The sequence below is a fragment of the Anabrus simplex genome, chromosome 12 (genome assembly GCF_040414725.1).
Source record: "Anabrus simplex isolate iqAnaSimp1 chromosome 12, ASM4041472v1, whole genome shotgun sequence".
In the NCBI taxonomy this organism is placed as follows: Eukaryota; Metazoa; Arthropoda; class Insecta; order Orthoptera; family Tettigoniidae; genus Anabrus; species Anabrus simplex.
In genome coordinates, this window is record NC_090276.1 from 54269646 (window position 1) to 54293762 (window position 24117).

General features: G+C 39.3%; 1 protein-coding gene across 8 annotated transcripts in view; it reads right to left on the minus strand.

Annotated features, from left to right (window-relative positions):
• The window catches only part of LOC136884204 (ribosome-binding protein 1), a 262166-nt gene that overhangs the window by 119975 nt on the left and 118074 nt on the right, over positions 1-24117 (minus strand). For all 8 annotated transcript variants that reach the window (XM_067156254.2, XM_067156250.2, XM_067156251.2 and 5 more), the window contains one exon: positions 9850-9995. In XM_067156254.2, the coding sequence (XP_067012355.2) occupies positions 9850-9995 (146 nt within the window). The remainder of the gene's footprint in view (positions 1-9849; positions 9996-24117) is intronic.

A 24117-nucleotide genomic window follows, 5' to 3' on the forward strand; every position in this document is an offset into this window, starting at 1 on the left:
AAAAATTGTCAAAAGTCAAGAGGATGCTGTGTACAAATAGGTGATAAATACAGTTATTTTTCACACTTACTGCCATCACTGTGTTGGATGATATCATGAATAAAATGAAAAATTCCACGTACTAAATTAAATGCCAAGGCGACAAGAACACGACAATGGAACTGAACAATCTGCCACAACAACAAATTGTCGAGCAATTCAAATAACTTGGATCAAAGACAATAACACATTCATGAACACAGTACTGAAGGAATCTTGTATGATCAGATTAGAGCGCTAGTGCAGGAGAAAAGAAATTGTGCCTAGACCTTGTAAACACACACTATGATGTTTACACACAACAGGCTTTCAAAAGGAAAGGAGAGAATTAGCTTAAAGCAAAATTAAAAATATAGGAGCAGCTTGGTACATCATCATCATGTTGTTTGAGTCATCAGTCCATAGACTGGTTTGATGCAGCCCTCCATGCCACTCCATCCTCTGCTAACCTTTTCATTTCCACGTAACTATTGCATCCTACATCTGCTCTAATCTGCTTGTCATATTCATACCTTGCTCTACCCCTACCGTTCTTGCCACCTACACTTCCTTCAATAAAACTGAACAAGTCCTGGGTGTCTTAAGATGTGTCCTATCATTCTATCTCTTCTTCTCATCAAATTTAGCCAAATCAATCTCCTCTCACCAATTCGATTCAGTATCTCTTCATACGTGATTCGATCTAGCCATCTCACCTTCAGCATTCTTCTGTAACACCACATTTCAAAAGCTTCTATTCTCTTTCTTTCTGAGCTAGTTATCATCCATGTTTCACTTCCATACAATGCCATGATCCACACGAAAGTCTTCAAAAACATCTTTCTAATTCCTATATCAATGCCTGAAGTGAGCAAATTTCTTTTCTTAAGAAAGCTCTTCCTTGCTTGTGCTAGTCTGCATTTTATGTCCTCCTTACTTCTGCCATCGTTAGTTATTTTACTACCCAAGTAACAATATTCATCTACTTCCTTTAAGACTTCATTTCCTGATCTAATATTTCCTACACCACCTGCCTTCGTTCGACTGCACTCCATTACTTTTGTTTTGGACTTATTTATTTTCATCTTGTACTCCTTACCCAAGACTTCATCTATACCATTCAGTAACTTCGAGATCTTCTGCAGTCTCAGATAAAATAACAATACCATCGACAAATCTCAAGGTTTTGATTTCCTCTCCTTGGACTGTGATTCCCTTTCCAAATTCCTCTTTGATTTCCTTTACTGCCCGTTCTATGTAAACATTGAAAAGGAGGGGGGACAAACTGTGGCCTTGCCTCACTCCTTTCTGGATTGCTGCTTCCTTTTCAAAGCCCTTAATTTGTATCACTGCAGACTGATTTTTATACAGACTGTAGATAATTCTTTGTTCTCGGTATCTGATCCCAATCACCTTCAGAATCTTAAATAGCTTGGTCCAATCAACATTATCGAATGCCTTTCCTAGATCTACAAATGCCATGTACGTGGGCTTTTACTTCTTGATTCGATCCTCTAAGATCAGACGTAAAGTCAGGATTGCTTCACATGTTCCTACATTTCTTCTGAAGCCAAATTGATCTTCTTCCAACTCAGCTTCAACTTGTTTTTCCATTCTTCAGTAAATAATACGTGTTAAAATTTTGCAGGCATGAGATACTAAACTAATGGTGCGGTAATTTTCACACCTGACAGCACAGGCTTTCTTGGGAATAGGTATAACAACATTCTGCCGAAAATCGGATGGGACTTCTCCTGTCTCATACATCTTACACACTAAATGGAATAACCTTGCCATGCTGGTTTCTCCTAAGGCAGTCAGTAATTCACAGGGAATGTCATCAATTCCAGGTGCCTTGTTCCTATTTAGGTCACTCATAGCTCTGTCAAACTCTGACCTCAAAATTGGGTCTCCCATTTCATCAGCATCAACAGCCTCTTCATGTTCCAGAACCAAATTATCTACATCTTTACCTTGATACAACTGTTGGATATGCTCCTGCCATCTTTCTGCTTTGTCTTCTTTTTTCCCTAGAAGTGCCTTTCCATCTGAGCTCTTAATATTCATACACCTAGATTTCCTTTCTCCAAACGTTTCCTCGATTTTCCTGTATGCAGCATCTACCTTTCCTAGGACCATACAACCTTCGACATCCTCGCACTTCTCCTTCAGCCATTCTTCCTTAGCTACCTTGCACTTTCTATCCACTTGATTCTTAAATCGCCTGTATTCTTTTCTGCCCTCTTCATTTCTAGCATTCTTGTATTTTCGTTGTTCATCAATCAGGTCTAGTATCTCCTGAGTTAATCACTGATTCTTAGTTGATCTTTTCTTCCTTCCTAAAACATTTCTTCAGCAGCCCTATTGACTTCATTTTTCATGACTGTCGACTCTTCCTCTATTGTGTTTCCTTCAGCCTTTTCATTTAGCCCTTATGCAACATGTTCCTTGAAACAATCCCTCACACTCTTTTCTTTCAACTTGTCTAGATCCCATCTTTTTGCATTCTTTCCTTTCTTCAATTTCTTCAACTTCAGATAGCATTTCATGACCAACAAGTTGTGGTCAGAGTCCACGTCTGCTCCTGGGAAAGTTTTGCAGTCCAACACCTGGTTTCTAAATCTCTGCCTAATCATAATGAAGTCTATTTGATACCTTCCAGTGTCTCCAGGTCTCATCCACGTATACAGCCGTCGTTTGTGGTGTTTGAACCAAGTATTGGCGAGGACTAAATTATGATCAGTGCAGAATTCAACCAGCCGACTTCCTCTTTCGTTCCTTTGTCCCAATCCAAATTCTCCTACTGTGTTTACCTTCTCTTCCTTGGCCTACCACTGCATTCCAGTCTCCCATCACAATTAGATTCTAGTCACCTTTTACATATTGTATTAAATCTTCTATCTCTTCATATATTCTTTCGATTTCCTCATCATCCGCTGAACTAGTAGGCATATAGACCTGCACTACTGTGGTGGGCATTGGTTTGGTGTCTATCTTGACGACAATAATTCTTTCACTATGCTGGTCGTAGTAGCTTACCCACAGCCCTATTTTCTTATTCATTATTAAACCAACTCCTGCATTTTCCCTGTTTGATTTTGTGTTGCTAATTCGGTAGTCGCCTGACCAAAAATCCTGTTCTTCCTGCCAATGTACTTCACTTATACCAACTACATCTAACTTTAGTCTATCCATCTCCCTTTTCAGATTCTCTAACCTACCACAACGATTCAAATTTCTAACATTCCACGCTCTGACTCGCAGAATGTCAGTATCAATCTTCGTGTAGTCCCCACCCGGAGATCCGAATGGGGGACTAGTTTACCTCCGGAATATTTTACCTGGGAGGAAGCCATCAGTACATCATTCATACAGAGAGAGCTGCATGTCCTCGGGAGGTAGTTACGGCTGTAGTTTCCCATTGCCTTCAGCCGTGTAGCAGTATCAACATAGCTAAGCCATGTTGAGTATTATTACAAGGCCGTATGAGTCAATTATCTAGACTGCCGCCCTTGCAACTACCGAAAGGCTGCTACCCCCCTTTCGATGAATCATTCCTTACTCTGGTCTCTCAACAGAAACCCATCCGATATGGTTGCACCTGCGGCTCGGCTATCTGCTTCATTGGGACACGCAGGCCTCCCCACCGTGGCAAGGTCACATGGTTCGTAGGGGAGGCATCATCATCATCATCATCATCATCATGATCATCATCTACAATTACTCCATAACTACAAGTTGAGCGAGTATATTGGTAATTATGGAATGAAAATAAGTATGGAGAAAAACAAGACAATGGTATTAACTAAAGGAGAAAGCAAAGTGAAGAATATTGTAAAAATTGGGGGACAAGACCTTGAAATTGTCAAAAGCTTGGAGTACTTAGGAAGCAAGCCAATACAGGATGTAGGATTGGACAAGATCAGTAAAAAGAAACATTTTACCAATGTATGCTGAACTTGATCTGGAAGAAAAAATTTAAAGAGGTGATGTATTATTGCTACATACCGACATATGCAGCAGAGACCTGGAAAATGATGAAAAGACAGGAAAGTAAAATCTAGGCCAGTAAGTTGAAATTTTTATAAGTATGATAGGAAAGACAAGAAAAGGACAGAGAGAATTGAGGATGTCAAGAAGGAAACTGGAGTAGAAAAGCTTTCCCACGGAATTGAGAGAACCTGAGAGGTCTGGACACGTTACGAGGATGAAGAATGAAAGGATACCTCAGAGGATGATGAAGACTAAAATTAAAGCAAGGAGAACAAAAGATACATCCAGACTAAAGTGGTTGGACACTATCAAGAACAGCATTATAAGGAACCTGGGCTGGAACACAATTAAGGAAAAGCCATGGTAGCTGAATTGAGAAAGATGGAAAAATGCCAGTAACATCCTTATCTGGTAGGAGTTGGAAAGGGGAAACTGATGACAACAGGGAGGAGGAGGAGGAGTTATAATCAAAGATTAACTTGTATATGAATTATATGAAGTTTCAAATTGAAATGTTCATCTGTAGTTAGGCAAGAGTGTTTATTACAAGGAGTATAGATCCCAGCAGTTAGCTGTGCACCTCCTTATGGGAGCATAGTGCAAGAGTCACATCAAATAGGTATCTGAGAACACTTACGTGCACTACAGTATAGTTTCTTTTTTTATAGTGAGGGAGTTGGCTGTGCAGTTAAGGTCACGTAGCAATGTTCTTGCATTTGGAAGGTGATGGGTTCGAGGCCTTGAGATTGTTTTCCATGGTTTCCCATTTTCATATCAGGCAAATGTTGGGGCTGTATGTTTATTAAGGCCTTGACTGCTACCTTCCAATCCTTGCATCAACAAGAACTTTCCCTGCGTTAGTACAATGTTAATTCACTATTTTTATTTATTTCTTAAAAAAATGTTTAGGTTCCTGAACACAGACGAGAGTACATGCTTAGTTTTGTTCAAAGGTTAAATGGACAAAAACAAAAAAAAATGATAGCCAGAAAGATCACAAATGGCCAATGATAGACAAGGCACTAGAAGAAAAAGAAGCAGCAAAAGAGGAAGGGAACTAGTAACACATACGTTTATCCAAAAAGAAGGAATTTAAATATATTTCATAGGTCCTGTCAAAAAAGTACAAGAATGAACAGCTACTATGAACAGCTTCTCTATGGATGGCCACAAGAATTGGGAATAAAGCATATGTGATACCAAGGAACAAAGGTCAATCAAAACATCAAATAAAGTTTTTTTAAAAAGAAATCAATTAAGGAGTTAGATGATTTTGAAAAGTGTGCGGGTACACATTTAGATTATGACTTTTATATAGTGGTAAAATAGCTTATGACAAATTAATGATAAACAGAAAATACAGTGTCCCACACTGGCACACATGAATGACCTCTGAGACAAGTAGATTTTCTATTTATGGGTAAACTGGAAGATCCATTAAAAATATATAACATAAAAAATGTAATTTGGACAATTTCCTTCATTTTCCCCTCATGGAAAAAATGTACCTGATTTTAAATTTTAGAATTACATAGATGTTGATACAAAAGAATAAACATACCATTGAAATCAGCAGTCTTTCCTGAAGCTAGTAGTATAACATCACCAGCTGCTCAGGAAAGAACACATCGCTTCACGCCACAACTAGTGTATTCTATCAGACCTTTTTATGCCCAAGTTTCATGTTCCAATAGCAGGCAAGAGGAGGGGAATAGACCAATTCACAACTAGGCCGAAATCTATACTTGCACAATCTGTGTTACCAATGTAATCTTCCTAGTCATTAGGCATGCAATTATTATCATGATATTTTTGCCAAGTTCTGCACTACACAACCAACCAACTACACAAGATCCTCATTTATCCAGATTAAGTAGGACCGGAAGTGACCCGATTATCAAAAATCCAAATCATCTGGAAAAATCTAAAAATAGAAATACAGTACATGTTATATAATCTATTAACAAAAGTTTTACAGTAATACGATTTATTTTCAATTTTACAAAAAAATACAAGAAAATTATTCTTACATTTATGACTCTGTTTCATGCACTAAAATAACGCAACTTTATTCTGTTTTACAGTTGTATAGTGTTTGCATGCAGCACAATCACGAAGACGTCTTACTAAGATCAGTTCTGCCGGTGTGGTTTCAGTCTAGGATTCTAAACAGGCCATCGGTTTGTCCAGCTGTATTGTTGCCTCTCCACGAGTCACTCTTTCTTCTGATGGAATCTTGATGAAATCTTGAATCTCTAATTTACGTGCCTATTGTTGTTTAAATTGCTTTCAACTATAGGAATTAGCTTTGATACTTGTATGCTGTGGTACATATTTACAGTGTCGAAAGAATGAAAAGAATGATCGGGTTTATATTAAACTTGTTTATGTATTAGTTTATATGTATTATTGATGGAATTTTTAGATAAAAATTGATAGTTATTTCTGTACCAGGAGGCACACCTCATCCCCGTTCATTTAAATGAAGCGCCTTAAGGAACGCTATCTATCATACTAAATTTGAAACAGCTAGTGCATGAAGCTGGGACATTGATCAGAAGATGTCACTTCTAAATGATAGAGTAATATGTTATTTTAAAGTTTCCTAAACTGACTGGATTTCTTTGTTTTTTGATGTACATCAAGAAGTTCTCACTTTTCTCCATAGATGTCTCTACTAAAAACTGAGGTCATGCACTCTGGTGCAAAGTGGAATAATCAGTTATTTAAAGAAGTTTTGTGTTTATAGGTTTTCTCAACTGAATGGACTTTCATTTATTTTTACTTCAAGGTTTACAACACTTCCTTCTCATCCCGCCAGCTTGGGTTTTTGACCAATCACAAATTTTCTGTATTTATTTTTCAGCCAATCAAACATTTCTTCTACCTATTTTCTCTGCCAATAAAAATGAGAGTGTGGGTCCGGATTTAGTCCAGAGCCTTCCCAAACCCTCCTCTCGGGTATAAAAGCTGCAGCTTTTCCAAGTTACCTTGTCTTATTGATCGTCGGATGTGTGTGTGTGTTTTTTTTAACAGGAGGCAGGGTGCCTCATTCTTCGACAGGCAGAACATCAGCCCAGGTAATGGCCACCAGTTGCCTATCTCTGTCGCTATCTCTGCAAACTGACCCGAGGGGAAGGTTCTAATTTTTAACTATGAAACCATCTGTTTTCTAAAAATGTAAACTATTTCTTGCTAATGAAAATTTCATGAAGACTTAATACTGTAAATCGGGGATAGAGAGTGTGTTACCCTCTCGAATTCCCCTTCAATTTATCTTGAGGCGACTACAATTTTGTTATGGTTTTTCTTCCTGTAAACATTAATGAACTTTTCTTTCTAGTCACCTCAGTAGTGTGCGATTAGCCTCTGAATCATTGGGCCACAGGCCCAAGTAGGTTTTTAAAACATGGTTTTCTAGGAGCGCAAGTGTACGCCTCCATATATTTTTCAGTTTGGGCCAGTAATTTAACCTGTTCTTCCTTTTCACGAAGGCCCATTAGCATGGGTACTAGGTACCCCTGTGTAAACCACATGGTATTTTAAATTGTAGGTTGTGCCTAGAGAGGCCAAGTAATGTAATTCTATCCTTAATGTAAACTTAAAAGTTGCCTTGTATAGGCCGTAAGAGTTTGGGAGCCCTGTAGAGCGTGTAAGCTCTTTTGTTGTCATGTAAGAGGTTTCTGCGTACCATTGAGTGGGGCCTTTGGAAGGCCGCATTTATAACCGTTGGAGCAAAGCGCTCTTGAATTGTGTCTGGGGAGATATCTCTCCTTATCTAACTAAACGCAACATTTGTGATGATGTAAACTTGTAAATTTGGTGCTGGAAGCTCAAAAACTTGTAAATTACCTATCCTTGGGTTTTCTATTCTAGTATCAAAACTGTAATTGTACTTGATACCTTGTTCTTTCACAAAGTGAAGAATTTTGTTTGTTAACTTAATTTTAATTTTATTTCAAAGTTTTAAATGAATCTTTGACTTTTGTAGATAGACCCATTCAGCCTGCACCTTCCTTCACCTCTCTGTTCCACGGATAACTCTCTAACAATTTCTTAAAACTTTTTGGATGAATTGTGATGTTTTATACAATTGACTTGGTCCATAGTTAATGACTGGGCAAATGGGAACGCCAGCCTTATGTATTTTAGGGAGAGCTCTAGCAGTAGGGAGACCCCTGGGTTCATACTAATAAGTTTGGCTTTTTTCTTGTTCAGTAAATAGAAATGATGAGTTTTCAAAGTTTGTTTTAGGAATTTAAGAACTCTGTGTGAGATCTTTTTTAATTACGGAAAAAGAATACTCTTTTAAAAAGTTGGTTGTTTTACTAATATATTCCTTTTTATCGATAATCACTGTTATGTTGCCTTTATCGGCTTTAGTGGCGATGAAATTGTTATCTTTGATTTTCTTTTTTAGGGTGTGTATACGATTTTGCTCGGCTATTAATTTCTTATTTTTTTATGTTACGTGATGGGCTGGACACACTATTGCAAGAGAGGATGTTACTCAATTTCTTTTTAACTTCAAACTCGATTCATCTTGTGCGTCTATTGGCATTTTTGTAATGGCTAGCTCTGACTCTGATCATTGTGGTAGGTAAATTGAGTGTATTCAAATTGGGCCAATTGTGCTTGGGTCCTTTAGCCAGGATTGAATGTTCATTTTCACTTAAGGCTATCTTAGTTAAATTTATGACGGGCGGATGGAAGAACTGTTTGCAATCATCCATCATTGTGTCTGATCTGATTATTATAAGGTTTAGAGTTTTTTAATCTATTCAGTTTTTTCTCGAACGTTTGTTGTTTCTTGGATAGTTCGTAAAATAGTTTACTTTCAACTTGTAGATAAAGTGTCGAATACGCATTAAAAAGTAATTTTGTCGCTGCAAGGTGAGTCTTGTATAATTTATGATTTAGAACTGACTTCTTGTCAAAAAACTAATTTTGTCTCTTAACCAAATTTTGTTAGTTTTATTTTGAGTTTTGATAGTTTGTGGTGAAATCCAATGTTTCTTTTTATTACTTCTGAGAAAATTTGGTGTTAAGTCAAATAAAATGCATTGTTTCAGAAAATTGATATCTTTGCATAACTTAGCTATTTTTAACTTTAAGCCTAGATATTGAAAGGCTTTTTGTTTTGCTTGGTAAGCTACATTATCATGGGTTATAAATTTCATTTTTGGTTCCATATTGAAGTGAGACCAAAAATATAATAAGTTATAAAATGTTTTATTCCACCTATTCAATACTATACATTATTTGCAATGCCTATGCTTATATCATAATGCTTTGCTAGGTACTGAAATTAATTGTAAACAATTTTTTCATGTTCTTCTGATGCAGCACCAGTTTAATTTTTGTTGCATTCGGAAGAGCGTAGGTTTGAATCCCACCTCGGCCATCTTAGGAATTGTTTTCCACGGTTTCCCATTCTCAATTCCAGGAAAATGCCGGGACGGTACCCTCGATAGACCGCAGCCAAATTGCTTCCAATTCCTGTCCTTAACTAGCCTTGGCAGATAACACATTCAAGAAGAGTCAACCCCGTAAAAGAAATAATGTACAAGTAAAAACAAATATTTATTATTTGTACAAGTAAAAACAAATTTTTATTATTTTTGATTTGGCTAAACCAGAGATCTGGATTAATGAGGGCCGGATAAACGAGGTTCTTGTGTACTTGCAATTTTTAACTAATATGTTTTCTTTGACAACAGAAGAATTAACGGTGGATAGAAATGCTCCTGGTAGGTTATCTTACAATACCGTACCATAATCTTGGACATATTTTACAGAAAAGACAGAAGGGAGATAAAAATGTTAATTTGCACTCACCTCAATCCACTCTGCACTTCCTAAGGCTGAGCCCTGTTGTTTGTTGAGTAGAACGTCAATGAGGATCTGAATCTCTGAGCGAGACAGCACTGCCTTCTCTACCAGTGGCATCAAGAGGCTGACGTTCACGCCATCATTGTCTCCACCTGAAACAAAAGGGGAGTCGAATTTATTACAACAAAGTGACATCCTTTACAATACAACAATACTGTCATATGTTTGACATTTATAAGATTAAGAAATGCCCCATCATTGAATTCCGATGTCCAGCTAATCAATATATCGATGCTGCTAATAAAAGTTCTCCTTTCACTCCACTTTATGATAACCACTTTCACTGGTAGACCACTACAGCTGGATTATTAGGTATATACCGTAAATATATTTGTTCAATTATATACAAAGAAGTTTGTTTACCTTTCGCATATTGGGCATGTGCAGAAAACAAACAAACAAAACTGATCATTGGAAGGCAACATTCTTAAAGGCTTCTCCCAAATATGCTTCAAGAGAAGATGCCAATATCCTGAACATTTTGTGTAAATCTCTTATGTGATGGTGGTATATTTATAATGAAGATAAAATTGAAATTCAAATTCAAGACGATAAATGGGGGCAAGTATGTGATTATGGTAAGAGGAATTACGGATTGGAATAATTATCCACAACAGATTTTCGAGAACATTCCAACTTAAGATTAGGTAAACAATTGAAAGGGAATCTGCCACTTGGCCACAGCCCTAAATGCACATCAGTGGTGACTGATGAATGATTATAATCTTAAGGTAACAGTCACTTGAACAGCTCATTCTACTGCAAAACTTAGGTTTTCAGTTAATACAAATATTTAGGTTGTCTGAATTTCTGTGACAGCACTACAATTATTATGCTATACCACTTAAAGGCATATGAACACGTACCACATAAGCAAGTAGGAATGTCCCAGACGTAAAGAAGTCCCAGGTGAGATAGCTCAAGTAAAACTACTATTCCTAGAGACAAAGAACTGTGTGCAAATTCAAGGAGGCAGGTCTAATTGTTCTGAAAACAAGTAAATTGTTTATCAAGACTTCTGTTGAATACTATAATGAAGTAATAAAAGCAGAGAAAATGATCAGACAACAAATGCACTTATATTTGATGATGATGATATGCTATGGTGTGAGACAAAAGCAGAAATTCAGATCTTTGGCAAGAACAAATGGAAAGAATAAGAATGATGAGCAGCTGAACTAAAACCATTGGTTTAGTGAAGAGTACAAATCCTGAAGCAGACCCCACCTGCAAGTGTAAAATGAAGAAATAGATATTAAGAACAACTTCAAGTTCTTAGGGGAGCTTTGTTTCTTCTGACAATACAATAAAAAGAAGAAACAGGTATTAGAATAAAAGCTGCATCAAAATTCTACCACTCCGTTTGTCAACTATTTCAGGATGACATTTCCCTGAGCTTCCAAGCTCACACTGCACAATAACGTATCTTATATCAATTTCAACATATGGACTAGAAGCAGTCATGACTAGACCTACAAAAAGTTACCTGCAAACCATTGAAGTTTCTTTGTTCTTGTCTATAAAAGACTAAAGAGAAAATAAGGAATAAAAATATTTGGCAACAAATTGGATTGCATAAGAGTGTGTTGGAAACATTAGAATTAAGTTGATTATGATGGTATGAACACACAGGAAGGATGGCTCCAATCAGGAATGATGTTGGTAAGAAGCCCAGAGGTTGGGAAAAGCAAATTTTCGAAGACCTTGCAAAACGTGATGTAAATTAGCAGCAAAACATACATCAGCTGTGAATGGGCAGGAGGAACTGGAAGAGGCTTGTAAACACTCGCACCTGGCTTGCTGGAGCAGAGAATTTATGATTATCACTAGGAATATATCTTACATTTTTAATTAACTCCAAGTAACTTCATCGTAATTATGTTATACTACAATAAGAGAATATTTTAACATATTTTCTATAAATTTTATATGAATTCCTCTGTGATTGATAGTAATAATTATGTTACACAAGTAATTTTTAGTTGTTTTAGTAATTTTTGTTTCTTATTTTTATATACGCCTATAGCTCACTCTGTAGATCAGTGGTAGTGTGGCTAGCTCACTCTGTAGATCAGTGGTAGTGTGGCAGCCTCTGGATCCCAAGATTGCAGGAAGTAGTCGAATTTTTGAAGCTCGATAAAAACTACATTCTAAATCCCATGCTGTACAATGTCAGCATATAAAAGATCTATGGTGACACATATGGTGTTTAGTGTTTACCGAACAAAATTAATTAGTGTAAAACTCAGCCTCATAAACCTCAACCCTCTACTGCATAGTGTTGCCATCAGGAAACATAACTTTTCACCTGTGTAAATGGATACAGGTTGTGGAGAGAGGTAGTTTTACAGCAAACCTTGAACTATACAGTCAAACACATATACCAGTTATTTTTTTTTTAATTTTATTTAATGTAACAGATGACAAAACAGCCTTACAACCAAAGGTACTTCTTCCACCCCGTCAACATCCACGCGTACCAACCAACGATTATTTTCCGTGGGCCCTCCCCATCACATTACCACAGGTTTCAGGAGTACCTATGGATCAACCTCAAAGACATTACCGACCTACGGTCGTGCAAACTTGCACCTTGCAATACGTACCCATGGTCAGTAGGCAGTAATGCCCGACTTAGCTAGGGGTACGCCGTGGCCAACGCATGCTCCATAGTTCATACGCCCTTCATCCACCGGTGCAACGCAACTGCGATCCGACTCAAAAAATGTAACATGAGCGTTGGACGGGAGTCGTTTCACAGTCGGACGCGGGTAAACTGCGCAGTTCTCGTCCACCTGGGCGACTGCAACGCACTCTATCAAATCACTAACGACCAACGACTGGCTTGTCAGTTGCGTCGCCCGGACGCTCCTGCTATCTCTCATTTATTCACCACTCGTATAATTCAATTGTATTATGTCAGATCGTGATCGGGAGTTGAGTGTACAACTCATAGAAGCAGTGGAAAAGCAGCATTGTTTATTCAGCTATAGTTTGCCAGAATACTCAAACAAGAACGCTCAGAAAACAGCATCGTATAGCATTTATATACTGTATATATTAAAGAGTTTTGACTGTACATTGCTCAGAATTCGAAAAGACGGGTGTTTCTGTATCGGTGAAGAGGTATTTTAGGGGAAGGCCTAAAGCTTATTTCTGAAATATCTATGTTATTTTTGGTCTTATCGATAAATTTAACATAAGTTATAGATAATAAACTTTGACTATAGTTTATAAATTTAATACGATTTATCGCCCTCTGTAGGCCTATAGGTCTACAAAAGAAAAACCCTACAGTTTTTTGATTTAGTAAAGTCGTTTATATCAGAAGTTTCTAGCTAATGTTATAGATGCGGTGTTTTGAGTAATAACGGCAGATCCCAAACGCCACTGAACCTGTGGAGGAGGGTAGGATTGTACACCTATTTATCTTTCATATGCTAAAGTATAAAGTGAATTGGGATAAGTCAAAGCTCACGCATTCGACAGTGAATTTTTTTCCGTAGCCGTAGCCGGGCTTACGCACAAGCTGAACGTGATTGATTTTTCACAAATGAAAGGATGAACCCAAAATTCCCGACTTCTTTGAAGCCTTCTCAAGTACCAGTACGCAATGACAACTTTCCGAACACGTACCACACGGCTTGAGATTCTGGAGCAGACTGAAAGTTTTGATTTGACCGTCACAGGAGTTGCGTTCATGGACGAAGAACATGCAACGTAACTCTCAATTCAACCGTCCTGAACAAATTAGGTTTACGTTAGACTGCGTTGCGTTGCATCGACGGATGAAGGGCTTAAGTGCAAGGACAATCTGGCCAAGTTCTAGAAATCCATTCATTACTATGACGGATGCTACATCCATGTGGTCATGAAACCAACTCTTCCCTAGTCAGATCTGCTGTTCTCACGTGGCCTGATGCGGGGGTGACAAAGTCTTTAAGAATGAGGTCGAGTTAGATAAGAAGGGTCGGAGCGAATTAATGAATGGATCACCTATCATTATACGTACTGACAACCACTGATAAAATCAGTGGACAAAAAATACTCAAGGTCCAAAGAATTTGCTTCTTGACAATTTTACTACAATAAAAGAGCCCAATATCGTGATTTAAACAAGCGGAACAAATGCTTAAGCTTTATCAATTGCTGACACAGTTCTGATAAAGTATGCTGAGAACGCTAAACGCAAGAATAATTAAGCGAAGAGTCAACACTGATAGGAGTACTGGATGTCATTCGTGCTGACTTGTAATGGGAAGCACTGTGAGCGTACGTACTGTTACTGCCGCAATTCCAAACATCTCCGTAGTGCTCGTACGGAGTGAGGACATATTACGGTATTTATGATGATTCGTCCGTCGGATGGCGATATCAAGCCTTGAGCAGACGCCTTGGTGGCTATACGCAGATACCAGGTTTCACCTTCTCCCTACCTCATTATTATTATTATTATTATTATTATTATTATTATTATTATTATTCCTTCATCCGTTCAGCCTAATATGGCTCTCAGTTATCCTATTATCGCCATTTTCTCTCCTTGCAGCTTCCTTCAGTTCGGCAATAAGACATGCCGATGTTGCGTTTGATGTCATCTAAACAACGCAATCTTGGCTTTCTATTTAATTTTACCACCCACCATTCCTAGTATGGCATACTTTTTCAAAGAAGTGCCTTTCATTATGTGGCCATAGTAAGATAGCCTTCGCCACTCTACTATGTCTTCAAGTGACTTTGCTTCAGGTGGTTTAATATGGTCTTATTGATGGTTCTGGATGTCCATGGTATTATCTTATCACATGCTGTCATCACACTGGACCGGCTCCATGGCTAAATGGTAAGCGCGCTGGTCTTTGGCCACAGGGGTTCCGGGTTCGATTCCCGGTAGGGTCGGGAATTTTAATCTTAATTGCTTAATTTCGCTGACACGGGGGCTGGGTGTATGTGTCGTCATCATCATTTCATCCTCATCATGACGCGCAGGTCGCCTACGGGAGTCAAATCAAAAGACCATCTGGCGAGCCGAACTTGTCCTCGGACACTCCCGGCAGTAAAAGCCATACGCCATTTCATTCGCGGAAATAAAATGTGTACATGATAAATACATGCTGGAAATGCCGACTTCTCTTACTCTCTGTACAAAATCTCAAAGCAAATATCTTCATGAACGTGAAGTTTCATTGAAAGAGTTTTGGAGAAGAGGATTTCTCTTTATTTTTGCTCTGCCTGTTGCTATACTCGGCACATTTCCTCGTAATCTTCAGTGCAGATGAAGTGTGGCTTTCCGTTCCGTGGTACCAGTCTTGACTGGAAAATTATTTGTAAATATGATGTTACCCAAAAGTTGCTAAAAATCATAAGTACTGCCATTTCTTCCGACATACGGGTGTAAGGAGCTAATACTAAAACAGTGTCACCTGCCACTTCTCAATACAGATCAAGGAGAGATTTGTTGTTCATGTTGGTTCATCTCTACAAGATTCCTTTGTGTAAACATTCATATTTCTACATCTAACGCGGGGAAAGAGGTCATATGTTTTCTTGCTTCGTTATAGGGGATATTTCTCTCCTAAAAATTAAAATACAGCATTGCTATTATAATTATGTGACTTGGCAGCACAAGTGCGCACGTCTATGCATGTATGTATTCGGTGAAAAAAGTAGCGAAATACAGTTTGTGGCTGTGAGCCATGTAACTGTGAGTCACCAAGGCACACACACACACTTGAAGCACCAACAGCAATTTCACGCGTCAGTTACCTAACACTGCCTTGCATGACAGTAAAAAATTATCCAACTCAGCCATTTAATTTCGGTGCTAAAAAGTGCAGGTAAACGGCTACTTACAATCACATTTTCCCATGATAAAGTGGCTATCTAAATAGATATTTCCGGCATCACCCAATATTGGAAAACGAAGAAGTAGTACCGGTAGTTCACTGAAGTATCCGATCAACGGCACATAAAAATTAATAGAAACCTGTGCTTAAAAGTACGGAATATAGGCTATACCGTAGTAGAGGAGCGACAGAACATTTCACTGTGATGGGAACTAACTCGTTTCCTGCATTTATGTTTTTTCTTACGTAAACAATTAAGTACGTCGCTGCCACTCAAGAGACGCCTGAGGTGATCATTCCTCCCGTAATACATTTTCGGAGAGAAATGACGTCGCATTGGCTGAAGAGATTAGAAGTAAATGAAGGAGGTAGTAGTGGTGAATATTGTTTTAAGAGGAAGTACAACTAGGCAACCATCCTCTAACATTAAACAGAGCGAAAAAATGGGAGATATCCGACACTTCTAAAAATGAAGGTATCGGCCAAAGAAAGACAAGGGCCACGTAGGGCGTGAAAATGAACGACTGCGTAGGCCTCGAATGCTCTAAAACCGTCGGGGTCGGAAAAGAACAAGAGCTGACTAAGGGAGATCGGAGAGGAGCCTGGCATAAGCAGAAGCAATGCCAGGACTCAGGTTAGGGCCCCGCGGTCCCAAGTTGATACCCCTTGGGGCCTCTTACGACAAGCAGCGGAGTCCATGGGTATTATTCTACCGCCCACACCCACAGGGGGAAAAGTGGAGGATCTAGGAGGTCTCAACAATCTCACGCATCACATCTTCAAGAATATCTATCTACAATTTCTAGGATTAAATGAATAAAACATTATCAGTCTTCATTAGACAATCTGATCCGGGGAGTGTTAATATGGAGGAAGAAGAATGAATGCATTATTACGACCAACTACTCGAAATAAATGTTCAACGTATTCAGTACGTATAGCGTTCCTCGAAATGCAGCACCGCTGTGGCAATGTGAAGGGGAGAAATACTAACCCGCAGCACATGTATCACTTAGAACGAAAATTCGTTGATTAAGTTCAAGCAATACTGAATCGTAGATGACTGAACCTTTTTTGTCGGAGTTCTAAGCTGAAATACAGCATATCACCCAGCGGTTTTTCTAGGCGCAACAACGATACAGTAGATATCAAAGAGATATGAAGTACCCTACAGAACAAATAATGGCCAACCAGACACCAGTGGAACCCGAATTCACAACCCTCCGATTTCGCGTCGGATTCTCCTCCTACCCACTGAACTGTGGATATTTTTACTGCTGGAAAGGATCGAAGCTACAAGTCTGACACTACTGCCAGCACAACTGCACCGTATGCTCAATTCGCTCGTTGTGGGAAAGTGTTCGGATTCTACTGGTGACCGGTTGACCATTTTTGCTCTGTACTGAACATTTCTTCGATATGTACGTAACACTACCTAATGCACTGAAAGTTTATTTCGAGAAGAATAATGTTGCGTTTTTCACAGCCCTTCGACTAATCCCGATCTTAGGAGATGCTCGACTACCAACACTGTTCTTAAAGCTGTCCTATTCGAATACTCAAAATTCCAACTCGCTCATCAATACTGTGGTGGAATTTATCCTTAAGGATGCAATAATAATAAGTATAATCAAAATCAGATCTTTTCGTGCCAAACCACTTGGATTTCAAGAAAGATTAGGACTCAACCGACAGATTCAGTCTCCTTGATATCCTCAAGGAGATGGATGTGGGCAATAAGACTCATTCCATCATCAAATTCTGATCAACATCTATTCACAAGTGAAAGTTATTTGGGAAATGTCTAGATTAAGAATGGTATTCGTCAAGGCAATGCTCTCACCCTTTCTTTTCCACTGTGTTCTTGAAGCCATCCGTGACAGGAGAAACTGACTAGCCAATAATGGAATTATGCTAGGCAACGGTTCCTAAGCAATAAACATAGATTGCCTTGCTTTTTGCACATGTAGTCCTAATGACAAATGACCTCAACATCGCCTGCCTCCTAGATGAAACATTGCATGAAGAAGCTGAAGCTGCAGATATCTTTTGAAAAAACTGAATTAAATATGTCTGATCGCCACAATACCACTTCATTTCCCAATATCAAATATGGATATCCTTTTAACTATATTGGAGAGATCATTTCCTTTGATGCATCAGAGGAATAAGCTCCGAAATGTGACAAAACTCATGGAAACAACTTTTCACCTCTCCACATACACTTAGGTCGTTTGTAATATTGAAAACAGCAATCTGACAGTTCTTAGAGGGAGGTTCGTTTATTGCCTGTCTGGATGGAAGTAACGGAGTAGGTGTATGGACGCAATGGAAACGTGGGTGCGTCCACTGTTACCATGGAGATAAGCCTGCTGGGCGGCTCTTGTTGCTTGGAGTTGCCAAACCTCTCACTTCTGAGTTAAGTACAGCAGAACACAGCGGCCTGAACGAACGAACGAACTGAGCCGGAAGAAGAAAGGAATGCAGGTATGTAGCAACACTGCACAGTGCTCCTACCTGCAGCCTTATCTGTCAGAATGCTTATTTTAATATTACGGATATTTATATAAGTCCAGGTCAACCTCGTGGCAGGCCAAATTCCGCCACTAAAACAAAGCAGTATATCCTGAAGACCTAGCTCCTGAATGCTTGGCCCCGACTCACCACGGTGAGACAAGAGAGGTTCCAAATGTGAGAGGACATTCTACGAAAGATCCTTGGCCCTCGTAAAAACTGTGAGGGCAACTCTCGCTTATTATGAGGGAGCGCCGTCTTAAGTTTTACGACCACCTGTCTCGAAGGCGTAGCACCAGAATATCTCGAATTCTTTACCTTCTCATGACTTGGAAATGGTTGGTATCTCTGAGACGCTTGTTCAAGAAAAAAGCAAGTTCACGACTTGGGGGTACATGGGATAAAGGATCTTCCGGAAAGAGTTAAAAGACGACCTGGTTCAAAGTGGTCGAAATAACGAAGAACTGCATTCTCCATCAAGATCAAGGAGTACTGGAAATACAGAAGGGCTGGCAAGTGTTAATCGTGATCCTACCAGGCCGAAATATGTTAATAAATAATAATACTAATAATAATTTTGAATTCGTTTGGGCCCAAGGACCACGGTACTTGTGTGTTAATTGTGTTGTTGCCGCTTCTGGTGTTAATTGTAGGTTTGACTGTTTCTTTCTTCTAGGTACCTTGACCTTCTCTGTTTTCTTGCTGAACTCCATTTTGAGTTCCTCGAACCATTTCCTCGTCTCATTGTGGTTAGCTTCTGTAAGGGATGTTAGGAAGGGTCTCTTTTTGATAACTGAACGGCAGTTGCTTCCGTTAATTATGGTATTATTAATATTAAGTTCTGCCAGATCCTTCTCCACCTGCTAGATCCACATCGATCCAGTGGCTTTACCTTTGCTGGTTACTTTGAAGATTGTATTTTACATTTTATGGCCTACATTGGACCACTGTGGTCAAGTAGACCCTATACAAGGATTTTTTGATTTCTTCATTCCGACAGATGCTGCCTTCAATAATAATAGTAATAATAATAATAATAATAATAATAATAATAATAATAATAATAACGTGTATATTTACCGTCTCTACAACTACTACTGGTTGTAAGAGATCTCTGATCACCGGGAATATGCTCTGAAAGGAGGTTCCGTAACACACTGGTGTTTCTATAGACAGGGACGGCTCGAAAATAAGGACAACTACTTGGACCACAGACTCGACCCCGCAAACCTGAGCATAAAAAGCGAACGCCGATCCAACTGTTCCGAAATGAACTTATTAAAAAGGAGCATTTCAAGTGTGAACTAATTCTTCCTCCCTATATTCCGGCTTGTTAACTTTATTCCAGCTTAATCCGACAATGCCATTCGAACGCATTTGTGTAATATTCATTATTATCTTGTTTACAGCTTTGGAGACAATGAGTGGTGGAAGGAGTTGGGAGTTAAGCATGAGGCTTGCACATGTGGCGTACACGAAGTTCGTAAATCATGTTTCATCTGTCACGACTCGCAGACAGTTACAGTGGCTCTAAATGACCTTTTGCCCGTGAGACTCGGGAGCGTCCTCGACTTATCAACATCATGACAGGCATCCATGGTTACTTAAGCTTGAAGCACATAGATGGTCCAATGATAGTAAAACGAAAGTGATATTTGAACGGATGAGAGGAAAGTTCTAACTCTTTTGAGTGAGGAGTACGAGGTATTTTGAAACCATCGCGCAAAAGCACAGTCTCCGTGAAGTGGCGCAGTCTAGCGGGATTCTTCGTAAGTAACAGGCCATTTCGAATTAGTTCACTCATAGATGATAACAGAGCACAGTTTTACAGTCTCACATGTTCTCGCTCTCGACAACAAGACACACTAATACTGTGATTTAATGCCAACATACTTTTTGCACCATATGAATAACAATGACTTTGATTAAGTGTAATTATTAAAAAGAAATCGAAATTTGATTCAATCGATGAAAATCTACTTCAAGAAGATCCAAGAAGCACGTAACTGTATAAAAACCGATTGGGTACATTAGTTAGTGCAATGTTTTCTGCACGAATGGTCAGCCGAGATTTTTTTCAGAAGACAAACTAATTAGAATGATTGCTGGTATGGAACAGTGTTAACAGCAGCTGGAGGATATCCACAATGAAGAGAATTATTTGTAAGGATGGATTCAACACTTGATTGGGCGCTTATTTACAGCGTAACAGATTTACCGACACTTTACAGAACCCATTTCAGCCTATATTCCGACACTCTGGCGTCTCGGAAGATCTATAGCAACTGAAGGGATTATTATTATTATTATTATTATTATTATTATTATTATTATTATTATTATTATTATTATTATTATTATTATTATTGCTGCTGCTAGTCGTGTGCTCCACGCCGGGTGGTTGTGCTGGGCTGTGCGATCACAGCTCAGCGAGAATTTCTAAGCTTTTTGCCAGAAAGCAGGAACTCTGCCTCTTGCGCATGCGTGCCCAACTTTTCCGATAGGCTGTGGAAACAATAGCCAAGACCAAGACATTACTTCACACCTCTTCTTCGTTCGACCACAGAGAGGCAGCACTAGTCACACTTGCATTACGACCGAAATGAGAACGTGGCAGGTGGCACCCTCTTGACTCAGCGGTAGTATTTAAGAGGGGATCGCTCAAAGCAAACGGGAAACAAAATACTGTAGAGCTGTTCCCGCCAGGACTTTTAATACCAAAGAGGATAGAATACTCCCAACTTGCCTATTCCATAGCCACTTTTGTAAATCGATGAACAATAAAAATTGTACTTTTTATGTTGTCAAAATAAGGTAATGATATTGTGATTTTCTTTAATAAAAATGTCTAGTTTATAAACGTCACTATAAAAACATAAAATGCAATTTTTTATTACGACGTTGCTAGTTTTATTTCAATGATTTTGGTAACACTGGGAAGTTCTGTTTTTGCGCGCTCACACCAAGTGTTTGAATTCGTGAATATTTTGCCATTGCAGATGTTATTGTGAGTTTAATTATATAGTTTTTATGAGGGATGCGTATTTGTTCAGTGTGGAAAACTCAGGAGAGCCTCCGCATAGTGGTATGTTTTTCAATACTTTTATTTTTTGGAGGAGGGATGGGTTACAGCACACAACTGATTTTCTGCACCAGCCGCCACTGGTGACATCATCAAAAAAGTAGTTACCCAGTCAGTAAGTTATCTGGCAATATGACAGTAGGGAAGCAGTGGACAAGCAAGCACCACCAATTTTACAACAAAACTGGTGAATAATTCACTAAGCATATTCTAACACGACTGAAGTAGAGTTCAGAATACAAGGTACACTTTTTTTAACAGGAAAAAGAACAGTAACAATCTACGTCAGTATGGTTGGCATAAGGCATAAAAATAACAGATTACGCAAGTAATATTCCACGGTCCATTAATAAACGGAAATTCTATGTACGCCATCAAATTTCAAATGACAGCTATTCGAGAGCAATACCATACTGATACACTTCGGAAAAAGATCTACAAAGGTCTATTATTAATGAGACCAATATGCAGACATTAATGAGATACGTGATGGTGCACTAGACCTTGAATGGAGGACGTCCAATATGTGCTGCACAAAAAGTTTATCGCCTGTTCTTATTCGGCTCCAGTCAAGCTAAATAAGGGTAATATTTTGATCGTAATAGGTCATAACTGGTAGATGATTACTTTTTGTCTCAAGACCGCGGAGGTTTTGTAACTGACACATGAGAACGCCCCCTTTTTTTTTTTTTTTAACTGTAAGAATGTATTCAATTCTGGACGAAGTGTTTCTGTTAGAGCGTTGGTCTTCTGACCCCAAGTTGGTGGGTTCGATGCTGACAGGTAGATTTACCGGCGCGTAAAAGAATTCCGTCAGAACAAAATTCTGCTATCTTTGCCTCCCCGAAAACTATACATAAGTTGTTGTTGTTGATTGTTGTTTAAAGGGGCCTAACAGCTAGGTCATCGGCCCCCAACGGTACGAGGTGCAACGAACGGAAACTATAATTAAAACTTCAAAATGTATCCACTGGCAAATATAAAACGAATGATGAAAAAATTACCATGAATCCAAAACAATCAGTGGATCTAATTCACAATGCCTTCTCTTCTGCGATGATGCTTGTTATAGAAAGGGTCCAAAATTCAGGTCACCGGCCCCTCGTAATAGTACTAATCACTGGTAAAGCAGAAACCAAACTAACCTGGACCTCTGTTGAGGAAGCCAGGCTCTGTCTCGCAAGTCAGGACCAATGGCGAGTGATAGAGGAGTAACACCTCTTTAAAAAAACCTTCGGTCTCCTGCCCCGGGCGATAGTACCTTGTAAAGGGCCCTAACCAGGGTTACGGTAAAGACTTCAACGGTAGTGAAGGCGGAAATAAAATTTATTAGTAAGGTGGATCTGGCGGAAGGGGCACCTGGCAACTGAGGTTAACAGCAGCAACCTACTGCCTTGTAGGAAGAGGAGGGATCTCAAAGGCTAAGGGAACATCCCCGACAGAAAAGTCAGCCACCCAACAGGCTGTGAAGGGGCATCCCCTGTTTGTTGTGCGCAGGGATGACTTCTCAGCCATGTAAGAAAATAAGTAGTCACGAAAATGTCGAACACATGTAGAAACTTTATGGTCTCAATGGTGACGACGAAGCAATGGATACGGACTAATGTAAGAATGGCTACGTGGAATGTACCGGGTTTAAATAGAGCAGGAGCTTTCAGGAATGTGAAAGATCAACTGAGGAAGTACCAGATAGGAATAGCACCTTTACAGGAGATTAGGCGGAAGGAAACATGCGCGATTGATTCAGGGGACTGCACAATGTTTTGTAGTACGAGTAGCAGTGGGACAGGCTTCCTTGTACACAGAACATATAAGGCGGCGATATTGAATTTTGAACCAATTAACGGCAGGATATACACATTGAGAGTTAAAATGAAATTCTTCAATATGACACTGATATATGCTCATGCTCCAACGGAAGAAGCGACTGATGAGGTTAACGATTCCTTTGATGAACAGCTGGAACGCACATATGACAACTGCTGAAAATAATGTGAAAGTGTCTGTAGGAGGTAAGAATGCCAAGATTGGAAGGGAAACCGTGTATCGGCTAAATGTGGGAAAATATAGTTTACATGAAGAGTGCCATGACAACGGAACAAGGCTGGTTGACTTTGAGGTAAAAATCTCACCATAAGCAGCACTATTTTCCCACATGGAACCGCAGTCAATCAGATCATATGCTTATTCAAAGAAGGCATGGCACAGATATAAGGGATGTTAGGGTGGTGAGAGAGGCAAATGCTGATTCAGACCACTATATGGTGGTGGTTAAGTTCAGACAGGGGATATTAACAACCATCTATAACCAAGTAGAATGGGATAAAAAGTATAACGTAACTAGAATCAGCACCGATGAAAAGGAAAGAGATGAATTAACACACTTATGTAAGGCTATAACCGAAGTAGGACGGGATAGGACGGGCCTATCCCAATCGAATATGTAGAGTGATCTAAATGCAACAGAGAAAGAAGAATAGGGAGGGGGGCACATGGGGTGAGGGATTTCCGTTTACGTGTGCCTCGCAGAAATTAGGGAATGGTGAGAAATTAGTGTTTGACAGCTATTAGATCAGGTGGGGTCTTCCGTTTGGGCCTCAAGGGAAAGGGCCGGACGTGTTATCCTTGGGAAGGTGGCTCCTTTTTCTCACCAGGGGTGGATAACACGACCGGGCAGTAGTCATACATAATCCCATCCATGCATTTATCCTGCCAACCGAATGCTCTCTCCTCAGTTGGTGGCTATCCGTGACTGGGAGAGAAGTGTTTATTCAT